The sequence below is a fragment of the Ixodes scapularis genome, unplaced genomic scaffold (assembly GCF_016920785.2).
Source record: "Ixodes scapularis isolate PalLabHiFi unplaced genomic scaffold, ASM1692078v2 PGA_scaffold7__128_contigs__length_106722199, whole genome shotgun sequence".
Lineage (NCBI taxonomy): Eukaryota > Metazoa > Arthropoda > Arachnida > Ixodida > Ixodidae > Ixodes > Ixodes scapularis.
In genome coordinates, this window is record NW_024609882.1 from 92911551 (window position 1) to 92931395 (window position 19845).

A 19845-nucleotide genomic window follows, 5' to 3' on the forward strand; every position below is an offset into this window, starting at 1 on the left:
AACGCCGAATTAGAGCGCAGCTCTTGAGGAGGAGGAGGGCAGGATACTGAGGGTTTCGTGTTCTCGGGGGAGGGGGGGGTGATCACGTGACCTGGGGGAGGGGAGACTTGACCTCGGGGGTCACGTGACCTCGTGGAGGGGGGGTCACATGACCCCCCCTCCCCGAGGTGCTCCCGAAGGAACCCGAGGTCCTCCCGAGGTCCTCCCGAAGGAACTCGAGGTCCTCCCGATGTTTTCCCGAAGGAACCCGAGGTCCTCTCAAGGTCCTCCCGAAGGAACCCGAGGTCTTTCAGGAGGACCTCGGGTTCCCTGGGTAAACTTTACCCATAATGCAGCGGGCGGTTACGCCGACGGTGACGGCGACGGCGAAGCCGACGCCGCTCAAGTCCCATACGGGCGCCTAAGAGCAGCGCTCTAAAAATGTGTTAAATGGGACAGTTTGCGGCTGTAAGCGGCATTCCTTGCAGTGACGGTACAGGCTACCGAAGATTGTGAGATCAGTGGGTTTGGGACTCTAGCCGGCGTTAATCCTTCCAGTGTTATGTCCAAGGACCGAGCAGTAACGATAGTTAGCGACAACGCCTTGTAATGAAGGAAGAATCTAAAATTAGTCGGCTTGTGGTTATAACCGGGGCTGCTATAAGCATCTTCCAAAGTTAATATCGGGCACTCCCGCAGTGGCGCTACTGGCAGCCGCCTTCTTTTCACTCTATGAAGACGGAAGCTTGCTCGGACTCGCCAGACACCGACGTCCTCGTGGAGGCGCAGGAGAAGAGGGCACTTCCGGGCATCGCGCTTTACAACGTCACCAAGGTGAGCACCCTAGTCGAAGGTGTAGAATAAAACCAATATGATTTAACTCGTAATTTATATCGAACCAGTTTCACCACGATAATTCAGATCAAAGCACTCTCGGGAAGGGAATCCCGAAAATAATTTTTATTTAGCGTTTGTCTTTCATATGTTGCTTTGGTATTTAAACCAAAGAATCATCGAGCGAGAAGTTATATCAGGCTAAACACGAGAAAATATACGTGATCTGCAAAAATCGGAACGTTGAGCTCGATTTCTACCTTTCACCATGTTTGTCAAATACGTAACATCGTACTGCAACAAAATAAGAACGCGAAAGGAAAAAAAATATTTTAACTAGCTAAAGAAATTAAGTTGTTTTGCTCTTGCACTTTGCAGTTGCAGTAATTTCTTCCGCGTCGTTATCAGTGAATGGACGACTTGATCAAGCAATTTGCCATGTTGAGAAATACATCTAGTGGTAAAGAATCACAATTTTCTAGCTTCAGCGGTTTAAGTCAAATAAATCTGATTTTAATCAGATAAACTTTATATAAATAAAATAAATTTAATATGTATAAAACATATTTTAAATCAAATACATTTGATTTAAATCAAATAAATCGATTAGAATGCAATAAATATCCTTTTATCAATTTAAAAAAAATCCGGAATTTCGTTATGTTGTTTTTGTGTATTCTACTTTCGTGGGCGAATTTCTATTTTTGTAGGTACTGTTTTAGAGTTATTTGATTTAGTTTTCTGAAGATTCATTGCAGTGTCACGGTATAAACTAAGAAAATGCCTCACACGCTGCGGCCCTGGCACCCCACTACGCCTTTTTACGAAAAACAATACCATGAAGCAACGAAGAAGGTCACATTTATGTTTATGTGATCACTCGCAAGGCAATGCATCTCCGTCCTCCGGCATGGTCTAGTGGTTAGGATACCTGGCTCTCACCCAGGAGGCCCGGATTCGATCTCCGGTGTCGGAACGGTTTTTTTCTTTTTGTTATTTGTTTTGGACTGGGCTCAATTTTACGTTTAGGCTACACTTGTATCCGTCTCGTTTCAGTAAAGCTGTGACCGCTATGTCATCATACTTTTCTTTCTTGGTAGAAGACTGGTGAAGTCAGGGGTTGGGTATCACCTATTGTCTTGATCAGTTATTGGTGCATATTTTTGAAATGAATCATGTGTTTTTCTTTTAGCGTTCTGAACGAAGGCTAAAAATGGAGTAAGAGAAGTTAGCAGTCAACAAGTACAAGATAACTATTAAGAAAATAAAGTGCTATCCTGACCAGAAATGTACAAGTTACTGAAAAAAAGTTGTTAAGTTACTGAGTATCGACTTGAAAAGTAATTTGAATGCAGTAAAATGAGTATATTGGAAACAAATTGAGGAAACTTCAATATACCGTAATAAAGTAGCAAATTACTCTTGGATATACTTTTTTATATTTTCTTATGATAGCAAGAAATTAAAGAGATTTTTATCTATAGGTGAAATTCAGCTAGCATAATATAAAGACAGTCATTTTCTGATATCATTAAAAAAAAAAAAAAAAGCTCTCTTAGCTCGAAGAAGATATTTTCGCTCCGAGTTCTTGTGTGAAGGTTATGCTTCTGACTGCCTAATATGTTTTTCTTTTTTTATAGATGACGTATTGTGGCTGTACAATTTCTACTTCGAAATGTTTGCACTATCTGAGCTTGGTGTCGCAAACAGCTTCCACGTTTATTATTTTTTATATGACAAAAGAGGTTGGAGGAGTATTTACAGTTTCTCGAACGATCTCGGAACCTTGGTCAACTTGCATAGTCTGAGTGTCGAGAGAAAAGGGCAACGTAAAGTGGTTGCTTGTGTGTTGTTCTTTGGCACGCGATTCTTCAAGTACAGCACAAAACTAGGAGCTCCACACGAGCTTTGGAGCTGGTGCTACATTTTGTTGCCTTTTAGGCTGAGGATGTAATGTATGTTTGATAATCTCCTGTAATTGGGGAGACTTCGTACCGTAGCAGAGAAGGAGGGCTCCTGGAAACAAGCTCTTGTTGGTCTCCGGGAGCTAAGGGACACAAATAACGTCAGTCTTTGGCGTTAACTCAGCGGTTAATCAGCCTCACTTAATTACACACTGAGCCATTGAGAACGACGGAGAAGCTTACCGGGCCCTGAAAAGGTAGCTTTCTGTCCGAATTTTGTTGATTTGAAGTCCTCTCCCGTTTTGCGTATATCAGCTGATCTTCCGACATTTTAGTATTTCTTGCGCGTAATATGTATTGACAAGCAAACCTACCACTAAATTGCGCAAGTAAATTTTAACCCGACTAAAAGTTGCTCTGAAAAGGTATTTACAGTAAACTGAACTAATTACCGGAAATCAATATATAATTGTAAGTTACCGAGTTACTCAAAAAGTAGTTAAACTGCAGAAACCTGAGTAGAGTAGTTGAATGAATACGTATAGATGTCTAATCCTGACAAAAAAAAAAAAAGAATACCACAAAAAAGCAACAAAATGTCAGATGCCGTAGCCGACCACCCTTTTACGCCTATTTTCAAAATATTATTGTATTTGATCGTAGGGACTATGTCAGAAGGCACATAATGTGCAGAGTGCGTTGAGCCTTTCAGAGCTCGTCGTAGGTACACGACAATACAAACGACTCTCGTCATACAAAGTGTGACTGTCGTGCGAACTTGTGCGTAACGAGCTACAAGTAATTGATTACTTGTGATCAGTTAGAGTTTATTCTAACTTTTTAACGCTTCAGTCACTTTTTCTTCTGCGGTAAAGGTCGTGGCTTTTCAGTTCGTATTTTGCTTTAATCAAGGCAATCAATTATATGTTTCCGAAAGAAATTAAATGATTGAGTTGCGTATTTATTTTACGTAAAACAATTGCTCTTTTTGGCCGTGCGTCACTCGTCTATGTTGCACCAACTTTGTACACACGTTTTGACCCCTAAACAACTAAAAAAAAATCCAAGAAATCAGAAGGATTAGAATTCTCCGGAGCGTCCGTCCACGGACGGCTCATATGCACGCCACTGGGATATCCACGAAGCCCTACCAACCACATTTGGAGTCGACATTTATAGAAGAAAGGTCCTTGGTCTGGCTGGATCTGTTGTGACTGAAATGGTCAAGCGACTCAAGACCAAGCTTCACTGCAGTCTTCATGTGTTTTTCATAACTTTTTCACGAGCCTAAAGCTTGTGCGAAAGCTGTCATGAATGTGGGTAAAACGCACAGGGACCGCTGGAAAAAACAGAATTGAAAAATGCCCTTTGCTCTCACAAAAATACATGAGACAAGAATAGAGGAGTGCTTGACTACAGAGTGAACGTTATTTATGAAATCATTATTTGCCGCTGGAAAGATAACAGCACTGTGACAGTCGTCTCCAATGATCATGGCATTCAGCCTGAACAGCAAGTGAAAGGCTATTTACGGGGAAAAGGTTGCAATGTTCAGGCGAAGCAGCCCTTCTTGATTGAAAAGTACAATGCGTACATTGGTGGCGTAGATTGTTTTGATCAAAACATTGCTAAGTATCGCACATCGTTCAAAGGAAAGAAGTGGTACCGTTGCCTCTTTACCTATCTTCTGGACGCTTCAGTGAACAACGTGCTGCAGCTACACAAGGAAGCGAAGGAGAACGCTGAGCACCTCACAGTACGTAGGTCAATTGCGGTGTTCTACCTCAATAAATATGACTGCAACCATCCCGGTCGACAGTTTGCTCTGCAGACAAAGCCGCTGAAACCCCACGGATCATTTTGTCATTCCACAAGGAAGGCAAACAAGGTCTGCTCAGTGTCATGAGAAAACGACCACTCAATGCGAGAAGTGCGATGTTGGTATCCACGTCAAATGCTTCAAGGTGTATCGCAGCGCTCTTTAGTAGTGTATGTGCCTAGTGTCCTATATGTAGGATGGCCCTGATGAAAGGCATGCAAAGGATGCAGAGCCAGTAAAAAATTGTTATGCCTCTTTAGACCGTTTAAAATATGATAATGATAAAAGTTTCAAGTTATGATCTTTTTTTAAGTTTACGTGCAACTTGGTGCAACCGACTTGGTGCAACCGATCTCACACATCGAGGAAGTTGAGGCCGCTCTCGACGTGTTGCTCGAGTCGGGCTATGTGAGAGTCCTAAAAACGGCGAGCCAATTAAATAAATTAGAAAAAAACTATGGCTGGCACTGGGTTCAGAACAGCCCCTAATCACCGCCGCCCCCTACCCAGCAATGTAACACCTCCGAGGCACTATCAGATTTTCTGACCAGATATTGTAGAAGTTAGCCTCTACAGCAGCTGAAAGATGAACTGGAGGTACAAGGCACGGTACCAACGTTCCTGGGTTCTTTCTGGAGACAACCTCGTGACTCATTCTCCAAAACGCCACTGCTAGGCATGGTAAATAATACATAAAGGTTTTTATAAAAAGTGCAATGAAAAAAATGGGTTCTGATTCTGCTACCCCCGGCTTAGCCACTTATTGTGCTGCGTAAAGACCGCCCAATACGAGGGGGGAGGAGTTGCTTGAAGAAGTCGATCAGGTGTCTTGTGATGGGTGATGTTCAAGATACAGAGAGTGTATGGTGTAAAATTACGTTCTGAGGCAAGAGATATGTAAGAGGAGCAATCTACAGACCTATCTGACCGTCTGTCATTCATGTTGTAAATAAGTTACAATTTTGCCGTCACTAACTTTATTGATGAGGATAATCTTATTATTTCTTGCGATTTTAAGTTACCCTAAATAAGTTGAAGCACCCTCGAAGTCGGTAACAGAGACGTGGAACAATCTGAATCCCCTCTTGTTTTGATGTTTGGCTTGTATCTAACACAGATTGTAAACGAGGCTACCCGATCAGGAAATACTGACTGAAGGTTCGGGACTCGTTCCTCGCTCCCATCGTGTTTTCGGTTGTTTTGAGCAAAAAAGCTTAATACCCATCGAACGTATACAGTATGGTTTTAACTTGTGAACTGTGATAGACACACCCGATGTAGATATCTTTTTGCGGGAGAGTTTGAGTATGCAGTCTCTGCTAATGCTTTTATAAGTTGTCTTTATTCGTATGTCTTGTAGCAAAAAGTGTTATCTTTAAGTTCATGCCCTTTCCGGTTTTACATTTATATATCAAGTTTTCATTTTCTTTATAATATGCCTGCTTTTTTGTGTGCCTGCCATTTATGCAACACTGCTGTTGAGGAAGTCGAAGAGAAGAAAGAAGGCACGAGGAATTGAAGTATTGATCGGAACTTTAGAAAGAGGAAGATGAGGGTGTTCAGTAGTGTTGACGATTGGGCTAGTTGGTCATTCATATTAGCGGAAAACAAACAGCGCAAGGACAAGGACAGAGTAGAAGGTGGTAGACACACACAGCGCTGACTTACAACTGAGCTTTATTGGCACTGACAACCTGTATAAATACACAATTTGCCCGGCCCAAAAGCCAAGAAAAGAAACACAAGAGGAGGACTACACGAGTTCCTAGAGTCATCTGCAGGCGCCGTTGCTCTCCGATCTGAGTAGAAAAATACACTCCTTTTCCGTCAAGGCAAGTGACGGGGCACTAACACATTCAGAGCCTGATTGTCCAATGGCGCGGGCTTCTATAATCTCACGTGTCAGTTTATCTTTTTGTTTTCTGATGACCGTGCATCGTTCAAAAAACGGAGTACATCCGCAATCGCGGCAATGCACCCCAAGGTGCCCCGACACAACCTGAGACACATTATAACGATGCTCTCTTAAACGCTCATTAAGACAACGTCCTGTCTGCCCTATGTATCTCCGGCCACAGGACAGGGGAATAGAGTAGACAACACCCGCAACGCATGTAACAAACTGGCTTTGGTGTTTCTTGGCGCACACCTGTCTCTCTATTACATGAGAGTTCACTTTTTTGCACATCATAGATAGCTTGTCTGGAGCCGAAAAGACCACGTGAACACCAGCTCGGCGTCCCACTTTTTTCAGATTATGGGATATTTTGTGTAGGTACGGTAGTACTGTGATGTTTCTGTTTTTCCTGTTAACTTGTTCAGCATTCTCAATCCGTCTTCTCTTTAGTAGAGTTTCTGCGACTGCCGTTAAGAGGCGCAACGGGTAGCCCGCGGCCGTGGCCAAGGCTTTTGGGCCGGGCAAATTGTGTATGTATACAGGTTGTCAGTGCCAATAAAGCTCAGTTGTAAGTCAGCGCTGTGTGTGTCTACCACCTTCTACTCTGTGCTTGTCCTTGCGCTGTTTGTTTTCCGCTAAAATGAGGGTGTTGTTCTTTTTACCATTAAACCCAACGGTCACATAGACCTTCTGATGCCAAAGTCCACCATCTCACTGATAGATCTTTAAGAATTCCATATGGTGCCGAAACCCGGGAGAGAGCTTCAAGTCATCGTATCGTGCTCAACAAGACGTTGCGAAGGCAAGTGAAACGGAAATCTTATTGATCACAAAGATCGAAACGACGGAAGCATTACGACCGGGAGAAGCAACGCGAAGACAAGCTCTCAGGCTTAGAGATCTACAAGGTTGGAAACGGCATCAGCTGACCACTGAACTCACAAATTGCCATGGATCGGTTGAAAGCCAAGCGTTCAGCTTGACGAGTCCAGAACACGCGGCTGATTAACGACGCCGACACGATCTTGAATGATCCACAGACAGACTTAGGCAGGCTCCACGCGGTCAGGGATCGGCTGTCTGCCAGCAACATCGAGCTAGACCGCATCAACGAGGAGCTGGAGCCACTATTGCCAACGACGGAGCTGGAAAATGAGTACGCTTCGGTAGCCGAATACCAAGACCACGCCATCAGGGTTCTCGCAGAGCTGCGATACAAGATCGAACACCTGGAGATCACCAGACGAAACCCTGTTCCTCCTACAACGGCCCCATTACAAGGCGCTTCTGAAAGTATCACCCCAGAGAGTGGTCCAAGACTGCCGAAACTGGACATAACCATTTTTAAAGGCGACATCAGCCATTGGCGCGCTTTCTGGGAGCAATTTGATGGAACAATCCACTCAAGTCGGGCATTGTCTACAACTGACAAGTTCCATTATTTACGACGCTACCTCGCAGGCGATGCAGCATCGGCAATTGCCGGGTTACCGACGACCGAGCGGTGCTACGCAGATGCTATTGAACTCCTGAAACAGCGCTTCGGAGATCCCAAAAGAATAGAGCAGGAGCACCTATCAGCACTGCGAAACCTTCCTCAGATTCGATCTTCGGTTGACACCCGGGGTCTTCGCAAGCTTTATGATACAACGCAGCTGAACATACGTTGCCTCAACGCCCTAGATGTTCCAACTGCAAGTTTTGCGGCAATGCTCAGCGACATTCTGATGAAAGCAATGCCATATGACATCGTCGTGCAATATCATCGGCAAGTCAACTACAAGCTCTCAAGCAACGCAAATTTGATGCAGGGCGACGGTTCCGCATCAGAGACATCCACTGCCGCTTCGAATCTCAATGAGATTCTCAGTTTCCTCCGCATCGAAGTAGAAAGCAGAGAGCGAAGCGGCCACCCCGCAGCTCGAGGCAAGGAGCAAACAGACGAAACGAAGGACCAGTCCCAGCCGGCGGCATCAGCGCTCCATAGTGCGGCACCTTCAGCGCCAGGGGAATGCCTTTTTTGTCACTCGAAGAAGCACGAGACACAAATTGGCGACGCTCAGGAGACGCTATACAACAAGAAAAAGATGTTAGGAAGAGATGGGAGATGTTTCCGGTGTACTACAAAAGGGCATCGTGCTAGGGATTGCCGAAAAAGACTGATCTGCTCATCATGCGGTGATCGACATGCCGTCACTATGTGTGACCCGTCATACACACGAACAAAAGAAGGAGCAGTCGCCTGTGTGTCTTCGTCTAAGCCGTATGAAAAGAGAGATGACTCGTGTCAACGGACAATCGGAGATCGAGTCCACCTACAGACATTTAAAGCATGGGTCATCAACAAGGACACCGGCCGATATATAAGGGGAATTCTGCACGGAGGCAGTCAGCGATCATTTATTCAAGAAGACTTGGCGCAGCGATTGAATCTCAAGATTCTGCGGAAGACGAAGCTTAAACTGAACACGTTTGGCAGCACTACCAGCAAGGAGCTTGAACATAGCAATGTAGTGGAGGTCCGCCTCAAGAGTCAATTTGACGATAGCGAGTGCTTAATCGAAGCGGTAACCATTCCGGTTATTTGCCAGGACATTGCAGCGCAAATTTCTGAGGACAGCTTTGTAGAGTTCTTACGCCTGCGAAATAGAAATCTAGCAGATGACACAGTAGTTCCAGAAGTGCAAGTTACGCCGGGAATTAGCTTACTTATTGGATCCGACCAAGTTTGGAAAATCCTCACAGGAGAGGTCGTGAGATGTAAGGAAAGCGAGGGGCTGGTGGCAGTCAACACGAAAATAGGTTGGACTTTGCAGGGACCGTCTATACCAAAAGGAATCTTGACGTCCGCATCGACATTGATGGTGTGTGTACTGAACACCCAAACTTTGACAGAGGATGAAATTACATCCGAATTACTAAAAGCCTTCTGGGAGCTGGATGCCATGGAAATTTCGGCTAAGGAAGCTGCGGACGACAATCTAAGCCTCTGCGCATATTTTGAAGAAAACATAGTCAAAGATGGCCAACGGTACGAAGTAGCGTTTCCTTGGAAGGAGGATTGCACAGAGCCCTTGCAGAACAATCGAGACATAGCAGTCTCACGCTTGCGTTCGCTTCTCAGACGACTTTCATCCAAAGAGGGTTTACTTCATCGGTACGACACCACCATCCGTCAGTACATAAAGTTAGGTCATGCGGAAGTGGTACCAACCGACTTGGAAGGTGATAACAAGAAACGCATCTATTACATGCCACACCGAGAAGTTGTCCGGGAAGAGTCTACAACCACAAAGCTACGAGTCGTCTTCGACGCTTCGTCACATGCAAAAGGATGCAAGTCTCTCAATGACTGCCTGGAAAAGGGACCAAACCTGAATCCAGACATCCTCCAGATCCTTCTTCGGTTCAGATGGTATGCGATCGCCTTGACAGCTGACATTGAAAAGGCTTTCCTTCAGATAAAAATCAGTCAAAAAGACCGTGATGCGGTCAGATTCCTGTGGTTTGCCAATGAGCCCACCGGGCCATTTGATTTAGAAAGCTTACAGGAATGGCGAATGACCAGAGTCCCTTTCGGGGTATCCTCCAGTCCTTTTCTATTGTCTGCGACAATTCAACACCACCTAAAAAATGTGGCAGTTACAAAGAACATTGCTGAAAAGATGAGGAGCTTTTTTTATGTCGATGACATTTTGATGGGTGCCGACACGGTCGAAGAAGCGATTACGCTTTACGAGACGTCTAACTCTATCATGAAGGATGCGGGCATGAACTTGAGAAAATGGGCCTCCAACGACAAGCACGTGCAGCACATAATGAAAGAAGCGGAAGCAGATGCGGTACCGGCAGACAGGAACCTTAAGCTGTCCAGAATCTCCAAGGTGCTGGGAATGATTTGGGACAAGGACAGTGACAGTTTCAAGTTTTCGGTGGACTCTCTTACATCGTTCCTTCAGACAAAAGTGGATACCAAGCGTTTCATTCTGCAAGCTGCGTCAAGAATATTTGATCCCATGGGATTCATTGCCCCTTTCACTATACGAGCTAAGCTCCTCTTCCAGAAACTATGGAAACTGGGAGTGAACTGGGATGAAGAAATACCTGAGGAACTATATGTCGAATGGTCCAACTGGTGCAGAGATATTCCTAACATCTACGCAGTACATGTGCCAAGGCACATTAAGAATGGAGAAAAAAGACCGTTTAAAGAAGTCCAGTTGCACATATTCGTGGACGCCAGCACACAGGCATATGGAGCATGCGCCTATCTAAGAATCGAAGATAACAGCGGGCACGTTGGGACTACCTTAGTTACCGCAAAATCAAGAGTGGCGCCTCTTAAGGTATTGTCTTTGCCACGATTGGAGCTCATGGGAGCCACAATAGGAACAAGGCTGCTGGAATACCTAGGTTGTACGTACACAGAGCTTAAAGAAACGTACACCATGTGGACTGACTCGACAGTTGTGCTAAGTTGGATAAGAGGTCCGGCGAGCAAGTGGAAGCCATTTGTCAAACACCGCGTTCTAGAAATTCAAACTAAGAGCGTGCCAGAGAAATGGAGACATTGCCCGGGAAAGACTAACCCAGCAGAGCTGCTGACAAGAGGAGAATCTCCATCGATTCTTCGCGATAGCTGTCTGTGGTGGGAAGGGCCGAAATGGCTCACTTCTGGAGCAGATGACTGGCCGGAAACCCCACCTCAATTAGGGGAACTCAATGAGCTCGAAACAAATGAGTTGAAACCGACCCAGGTGTACCTGCAAACAGAAGGTCAAGAAACGGCCGCACTTTTTGATCTAAAGAAGTACAGCGGGTATCAGAAGGTGCTTAGAATAACCGCCTGGGTGATGAGGTTTGCGCGTAACAGCAGTTCTAAAGAAAATCGACAAGTCGGCAAACCGGAGGCCGTAGAATATGCTGCAGCAGAACGATATTGGATAAAGCAAGCTCAAGGACAAGCCTTCTCAAGGGAGATTCAGTTGCTTTCTAGCAATCAGGACATTGAGCCGGCCTCTCCTCTTTCGGATCTGCACCCATTTCTGGACCATGATAATAAGCTCAAGGTAACGGGACGGCTGCAACAATTCAACGCCCCTTGCTCCGTGACACAGCCGATCTTATTACCGAACGATCATCGTCTGACTGAGCTGATTATTATGGATGCTCATTATCAAGTCGGCCATGAAGGAGTATCTAGCACCATGGCCACCCTCCGACTGCGATTTTGGATACCTCGAGCACGACAGGTAATTAAGAAGACTATCGGAAACTGTCTTCTATGTTCGAGGTTTCGCACGAAGCCTACACTTGTGCCGTTCGCTCCCCTTCCAGCGGAACGAGTGAATGTTACAAAGCCGTTTGAGATCTCGGGCATTGACTTCGCAGGACCTTTATATGTGAAGGCAGCGAGTGCAGGAACTAGCAGCTCTAAGGCGTATATTGTCTTGTTTACGTGAGCGACAACAAGAGCTGTCCATCTGGAGCTCTCGAGCAACCTCTCCACGGAAGCGTTTCTTCTCGCATTTCGAAGGTTCATTTCCCGAAGAGGAATACCAAGTACAATATACTCGGACAATGCTACTTCCTTCAAGAGGGCGTCGGCTGACCTAAGGGTAATTTGGAGCTCCCTGAGTCATCCGGACTTATCGTCATACCTCGCTGAACGAAGAATTAGATGGAAATTTATTGTTGAAAGCGCTCCCTGGTGGGGAGGATGGTGGGAGAGGTTAGTTCGCTCAGTAAAGGTAGTTTTAAGGAAAGTTTTGGGAAGAAGCAGTCTCAAGTTTGAAGAGCTAGCAACGGTGCTTGTAGAAGCAGAAGGAATTATTAATTCCCGACCATTAACATACGTTTACTCCGACCTCAAGGAGCCGACACCTGTCAGTCCAGCTCATTTTCTGATTGGACAAAGCCTTATTGTTCTTCCAGAAGTCGGCTCATACTCTCAGCTTCCCAAAACCATGACTCACAGGGAATCCACTCGGAGGCTGAGGTATAGACAACTGATTATGAACCACTTTTGGAATCGGTGGAGTAAAGAATATATCGTGCAACTGCGATCGGCTCATCAGTACCCAAATGTCAAGGCTGCTTCGTTGAGAGTTGATGACGTAGTCCTGTTAGAGGACAAAAAATGTGCAAGATATTTTGGGAAGCTCGCCCGAGTTACAGATGTCTACGCTGGAACGGATGGGTGCGTTAGAGCATGTCTCGTCAGAGACAAAGATGGAAACGTTTATCGAAGACCAGTTCAAAAGCTGCATCTACTTGAAATCCATTCACCTTTGCTTGCTCGGGAGGATGTTGAGGAAGTCGAAGAGATGAAAGAAGAAGGCACGAGGAATTGAAGTACTGATCGAGACTTTAGAAAGGGGAAGACGAGGGTTTTGTCCTTTTTACCATTAAACCCAACGGTCACATAGACCTTCTGATGCTAAAGTCCACCATCTCACTGATAGATCTTTAAGAATTCCATAACTGCATGCATGTGTAAACGACGCACCCTTATGTAGGCCCCCGGGCTGTTCAGGGGCATCGGAAAAGTACAAATAAATAAATAAAATAAAATAAATACTAAATTCTTTGTTTTAGCCAACGTTATTAGACTAGCTAAGTTGCGGAACTGCTTATAGACGCTGCTTACACGAGCAGTACCCCCTGTTGGCGTTGTCACGTGTGAGCGCAGCAAGACCGCGAGAATGTTGATAGCCGCCGGGCCAAAAGCGATATCTTCGGCATCGCACTTTTTCTTTCATTTGTTCTTGGCCGCAGCCGATAAAAGTCGGTCGCTCCGCCGCCGGTATTGTTCTTCGGCTTGCCTGAATTAAAAAGTCCGTCTGCCCTGCTTCCGTGTCGTCTTCTCGCCGTGGCCTGGAGTCCTGCTCGGCCAAACGCAACAGCTGGTGGCAGCGGTGGGATGGCGGATCTACGGGAGCGCTACTGCAGCGGTTTGTGAGGTTTTGGCTCTTGCTTTATCTGGTACGCCGAGTGTGGTAATTTTCGTGTTGTAGCAAAAATAGGAAAGACGACAGAAACGAGACTTTGACAGTGTACCTGGCAGAAATGGATTGGGATTGCCTGCTTAAAGTGGAGCTGTTAGTTGTAGCTGAAGAGCTCGGTTTGGATGTAAGCAGGGCAATGCGAAAGCCAGACATAGTGAGAAAAAAAAATTGGGCTGCGAAGCCGGGCATGACGAAATTGCCGAAGCTGTCGATGAGGCAAAGAAATGACGCCTAGAGGAAGAAAGACACGAACAACTGAAACAACTGCAACTCGAGCAGCTAAAGCTGACTTCAGAAATGAGCGCTTTTGGAGTCGCGAAAGCAGTTAACTATGACATGAGAACTTTTCTTCAGCCCTTTCCTTTTGGGAGCGAACTGGGATGCTTCTTAACCAACTTCGAACACACATGTGTCAGGATGGGTTTGGAAGAGTCATCTTGGCCTTAGACGCTTCTAAGCGTGTTGCCGGCCGAAGCAGCTGATGTACTGTCAAGGTTACCGCCAGAAGAGGCCGAAAATTACACAGTAGTGAAGGGTGCTGTGTTGAGAAAATATAAGTTGTCACCCGAAGCTTTCCGTTTGAAATTTCGAGAAGCCACGAAAGGCCCACGAGAGAGCTATTCTGAGTTCGAACATAAGCAAGTTAGTTTTCTGGAAAACTGGCTCAAGGGAGCTCAGGCGTATCAGTACAAAGCGAAGATGTTTGAGCAATTTTGCTTAGAGCAGTTCTATCGCACGTTGCCTGAAAAGCTCAGAGAATGGGTTCAGGATCGACCGGACGTAGGAACAGTACGCAAGGCAGCAGAATATGCAGATGAGTACTGTGCAAAGAAGGGATCAAGTTGCGACCTAGGGAAGACTGACCGGCCTCCGGGGGCTTCGTCTGGGGGAACTAAAGCATTGCGCACATCGGAAATGAACGCGAACAAGCAAGTTCCTAAAGACGAGTCCCCCGAAACACGCCTGAAGAAGTCGTTCGAAGTACGGAAACCAATAGTATGCTTCCGGTGCCAAAAACCAAAGCACGTGGCTGCTGGATGCCGTGTCCCAAAGGTCTCCCCAGTGCAGCTCGTTCGCGAGAAGGACGAAGACTTGTTAGGTCCATACCTTCACGACATGGACGTAAACGGTAAGACTTGCAAGGTCTCACGGGACACCGGCGTGACGTACGACGTCGTGCACCCTCCTTTAGTGACCGAGGGCGACTTCACAGGCGACTACGTGTGCCTGAGGCAGGCCCTGGAAGGAGGTACTGCCAGTGCCAGCCTACCTGTTGCGAAAGTAATCCCGAAAGGCACCTTTGAAGAAGTGGAAACCGAGGCAGCAGTTCCTGACAACGTCATGCCGAGATGCCCGTACCCTTTGTCCCACAGAACCGGAAAGGAACTGCTTAAGTCAGAGATAACGCTTGACATGAACCCGGCCATGTTTGTCACGAGATCGATGACAAAGAAAATCTGCGAAGAAAGTGTAGAGCAGGCTGTAGCTTCACACACCAGAGCAGACGATTACGCCACCATCCCGTCGAAAGTGATGAGCGTCGCGCTTTAGATGAGCCAGACCGTGACGAGGAAAAAGTGGACGGTGAATTGACGTTCATCCTTCCGACGAGAAGTGATTTTAAGGCGCTCGCTGCAATAGATAGGGCAACCTTGACTGCAGAGCAGAAGAGTGATTCCACATTGATAAAATGTTGGGCGAGCATTACGGTCACCGCTTAGACTCCTCCGAGAAAACTGGAAAGGACAGGAGGACGACCAGACAGTAGTTGAGTACGTATGCAACTTGCTTGAACGCATGTATGACACGCAGCTTCTCGTGGAAGCCAACATGCTCGAAGCACAGACCAGAGCAAAACAACGCTATGACAAAAACAGCAGTGTTCGCAGTTTTCGTGAGGGCAAAAAGTGTTTATGCTGTGAACTGCAAGGGCAAACAAACTTGAAGTTCATTGAGAACGTCCTGGGACGGTACTGCAAAAACTGTCGGACACAAACTACGTCGTTAAGTTGCCTGGTCGTAGGAAGGAAGTGAGGATCTACCGCTGTAATTTAATGAAACCGTACGTAGAACGAATTCACATTGTAGGCGTCCTGCTAAACGAACCTGAGGAAGTAGCAGCTAGCCTTCCAGAGATCCCACGAGATTTAACCTCCTTCACTCCAGGGGAGATCCTGGCAACCACGGTTCACCCAGACTTGCTAAACTTAACAACCGAGTATCAGGAATTGTTTTCGAAAGTCACAGATCGAACTAGTTTAATGACTCATGACACAGAGTTGACTTCGAGTAACACCAAGAGGTGCAAAGCTTACTGGTACTCGCTTCGACAGGAAAAACTGATGAAGGAAGCTGTTGAACAGATGCTCGCTCTTCAGCTAATTGAGCCAGGCGAGGGTGACTTTGTATCTCCGCTGATAATCGTGGAAGTTAACGGCAAGAAACCATGGCCTTGCGTTGGCTACCGTAACTTAAATGGTGTGACGGCCACGGGGGGTTTTCCCATTCCGCACGTTGAAGCCTGCCTAGAAAAAGTGTGCCAAGCAAAGGTAATATCCACTCTAGATCTTGTTCGTGAATCTTGGCAAGTACCGCTCACCGAACGTGCAAGTAAGCTTGCCGTGTTCGTCACCCCTTTTGGCACTTTTCGGCCTTTGGTCCTTAGCTTCAGCCTTAAAATTGCTTTTTTCGCCTTGTCTAGGTTGATGAACGAAGTCCTTGCAGGGTTGGAAAGTTTTGCTCTACCCTATTTCGACGGAATTGTAATATTTGTTGACACCTGGTCCGAACACTTGGACCATCTAAGAGGAGTATTTTCGAGACTTCGCCAGGCGGGACTAACTTTGAAAGTACAGAAGTGCAGGTTTTGTCGCTGAGAGGTAGATTACCTCGGACACACAGTAGGCCAACACTCTCAGAAAAAGAGGTGTATTATGACACCCCTTGTCCCATATAATACACCCCAAAACTTCAATTCGACGTACAGCGCCCCATAATCGAACAGGCAGCCCCAAAGTTTACGAGGGGCTTGATAGCCGTGTGGTGCAACTTATTAAGATAGCTAATGTACGTATTATTGACTACGAAAAAGATTATCGGAGTTTTCTTGGCCGTACTGCAAAAGCTCCATGTTTTCTTTCTTTGGTGTTTGATACGTACTTTAACAATGTAATAAAATATATCGCACCGTTATCAAGCCCCTGGAAAAATTTTGTGCCGTCTGTTCGACTATAAAGCGCTGTACGTCGAAATGAAGTTCCATTATATGGAACAAAAGGGTGTAAGCTGATACCTTTTTTTTTTTTTTTAAATGAAGGCCACCAAAGCCGGTTGAAAGTAAAGGTACTGGCGATCAAGGAGTTTCCACGTCCAGAAACAAAAACTCAGATTCGTACATTTTTGTGCATAATTGGGTATTACCAACACTGCATGAAGTGGTTCTCCGAGCTGGCTAGTCCGCTTACTGATGCGCTGAAAAAGAACGCGCCTAATCGTGTAAAGTGGGACAAAGAAACAGGCATATTTTGACGCCCTTAAAAGCACCTTGATGAGTAAACCCCTCTTGGCAAGCCCGGACCACTCGAAACCTTTCCTTGTGGAGTGTGACGTCAGCGAAAAGGGGCTGGGGGTAATCCTGAGCAGTGTGTCGAACCGAAAAAAAATACGGGTTCAGTTACGGTTCAGGTTCAGGTGAATTTATTTTGTTCCGGTTCAGTTCCGGTTCGATTAATTCGATCCGCGAACCGGTTCGCGAACCGGTTCGGGGCGCTGAACTGGTTCGCGAACCGGTTCGGAAATTATAAATGACAAATTGCAACATCAAAATAAATTACAAATAAAACATCTGAAATCAGCACATACGAAACGGGATATATTGTAGTGTAAGGCTCAGGGATTTCTACCAGGAATGGTTTCTTTATGTGCACTCAAAGGTTACCTCACCGACGTTTACGCATGCGGACTTCATCTACTTGGGTCCGACGCAGTAGCTGTAAAATCCGTGACCTCCTTACAAACCCACTTACAAGTAGAACTCGCTAACTATCCCGCCACCTCGGCGTGTAAGCAATTGAAGGAACAGTGGGGAGAAAATACAGCTTTCTTTATTTGAACTAGCCTTCGGTAACTCAAATTAGACCCTTAAAGAAGTTTTCATTAAACAAGATACGGAATATGAAAAACACTTCACCGAACGCAACGCCAGAAGGACGTAATAGGATAAATATTAAAATAGAAGAGTTCGCTGTCCCACAAATATGTTAGCTTCTAAGTGCCTATACGAAACCGGATGCATTATTATCAAACTCCACAGCCTTTTCTTTTCTCATTCCGATGGAAGCTTTAAGAACTCGCGCGTTCTAGAAACGTGTTATGAAATGAGCACACAGCAGCATTTAGGATTTACGAGGTTGTAGAAAAATAAAATCCCGTGACGCGTTCTTTTTGCACAGCTTTCCAATTCTCTTTTTTCCGTGCAAGCCACGACCAGCGCAATACTGGTTCCTATGTCAAGATTTATGGATGCAGCGTTTGTCAAGATTCATGGATGCAGCGTTTATATTCCTAAGACTGAGTGGAGAAGAAAAATATGTAAGCGAGGTGTGTGTCAGTGTACGGCACTTAAATAACAAATGGCATTGATAGCACATTCATTGTCAACAGCGCGTGGCCGAACCTTTTTGACATGAGCCGGTAACCGTTATTTTTTCTTTCCGGTTCAGTTCCGGTTCGGGTTCATCGCGATAACAATATAACGGTTCGGGTTCGGGTTCAGTTCCGGAAAAAAATACCGGTTCGGTTCCGGTTTTCGGTTCGGTTCGGTTCGGTTCCGGTTCGACACCCTGGTCCTGAGCCAAGAAAGCGCAGACGGGGGAGAGCACCCGATCCTGTACGTGAGCAGGAAATTGAGCGCTCGAGGGCAGGCGTACAACACAATCGAAAAAGAGTGCGCTTGCCTAGTGTGGGCGGTCGAAAAACTTTCATATTATTTGTCGGGATCGCTATTTGTTTTCATCACAGACCACCGGCCGCTAACGTGGCTCCAACGGATGTCGAACAAAAATGGTAGATCGCTTCGTTGGAGTCTAAGTCTGCAACCGTGCGCGTTCACTGTTAAGCACAGAAAAGGATCCCTGTACAGTGCACACTAATGCAGACGGCTTGAGCAGGGCTTTCTCTGTCTAGGCGAGGAATGGCATGAGAGAGAGGGCAGATTGTCTTTTTTTTTAATAATACGTTTCTGCCAGTGCCGAAGGGGGCTCTCTTTCTGGTCGCCATAGGTGCTTGTAGCATTACTTTGTGTACAGCACTCTGCGTGCCAGAGGGCGGGCCTGCCTTCGCTTGGCCGCTGTTTGTGGAGTTTCTGGGTTCGCCTTCCCTTCCGTTGCCCAGACATCTTGACGTCAGGCTCCACTCCTTCGAAAGCACGGACCAGCTCCCACAGGGACCAGACGCCTCTCTAGTGCGGTGCCATCGTCGACCCCTTTCTCAGCGTCCCGACATACCTGGACCTCTATCGTGTGTCGGCCGGCAAAACTCAACGCCTTCAAAGCACGGACCGACTCTGCAGGAACAACTGCCTCTCCAGTGCGGTGTCATCGTCGACCCCTGGACACTGCCTCAGCGTCACAACATACCTCTACCTGCATCGTGACATCGTGAGACGGTCGGAAACACAATCCACGGATTTTGCCGGGGATTCGGGCCAAAAACTCGACCCCCCCCCCCTCCCCCCTGTTCTTCCGTGGGGGAGAAGTTGTTGCGTTGTGAGCGCAGCAAGATGGCGAGAATGTTGATAGTCGCCGCGCCAAAAGTGATATCTTCGGCATTTCACATTTTCTTTCATTTGTTCTTGCATGAGCGCAGCTGATGAAAGTCGGTCGCGCCACCGCCGGCTTTCGTCTATCGGCGAGCTTGCCTGGATTAAAAAGTCCGTCTGCCCTGCTTCCATGTCGTCTTCTCGCCGTGGCCTGGAGTCCTGCTCGGCCAAACGCAACCGCCCCCGCTCTCCCCCCCCCCCCCCCCCCCCCCTTCTCACTCACCACGACTCGCCTTCCGTCGTTCGACGCGCCGAACGGCTGCTATGGTAACTGCAGTAATACGTACATTTCGTACGTACATATGGACATTTCGAAGCACCGCGTCTAAATGACATTCCACCATACTCTATGACACACAGTTATGAAACGAAAATCTAGATGGCGCTTCAAACGACGGGAGGCGGACTGAAGGGAGTGGGGAGTTGAGGAACTCCCTTCCCCGGGAGTTCCACAACTGAGGTAATCTAGTGACGTTGGTTTCAGTTTATGTCCAGACGCAGCCGACGCTACGGCTAATGGGACCAATCCAGCAGCGTGAATAGCGCAAGTCATCCTGTCTTTTTTGTTTATGATTGGTTCGGTGAGT

The 19845-nt window shown here is 46.5% G+C and overlaps 1 protein-coding gene and 1 non-coding gene across 2 annotated transcripts in view; both read left to right on the forward strand.

Moving 5' to 3' along the window:
- The window catches only part of LOC8040344 (retinal-specific phospholipid-transporting ATPase ABCA4), a 223262-nt gene that overhangs the window by 14659 nt on the left and 188758 nt on the right, over positions 1 to 19845 (forward strand). Inside the window, exon 3 of the mRNA XM_029977824.3 lies at positions 679 to 813. Coding sequence (XP_029833684.3) covers positions 679 to 813 — 135 coding nt within the window. The remainder of the gene's footprint in view (positions 1 to 678; positions 814 to 19845) is intronic.
- On the forward strand, positions 1718 to 1789 carry Trnae-cuc. The gene has a single exon. It is a non-coding gene; the product is annotated as a tRNA-Glu (tRNA).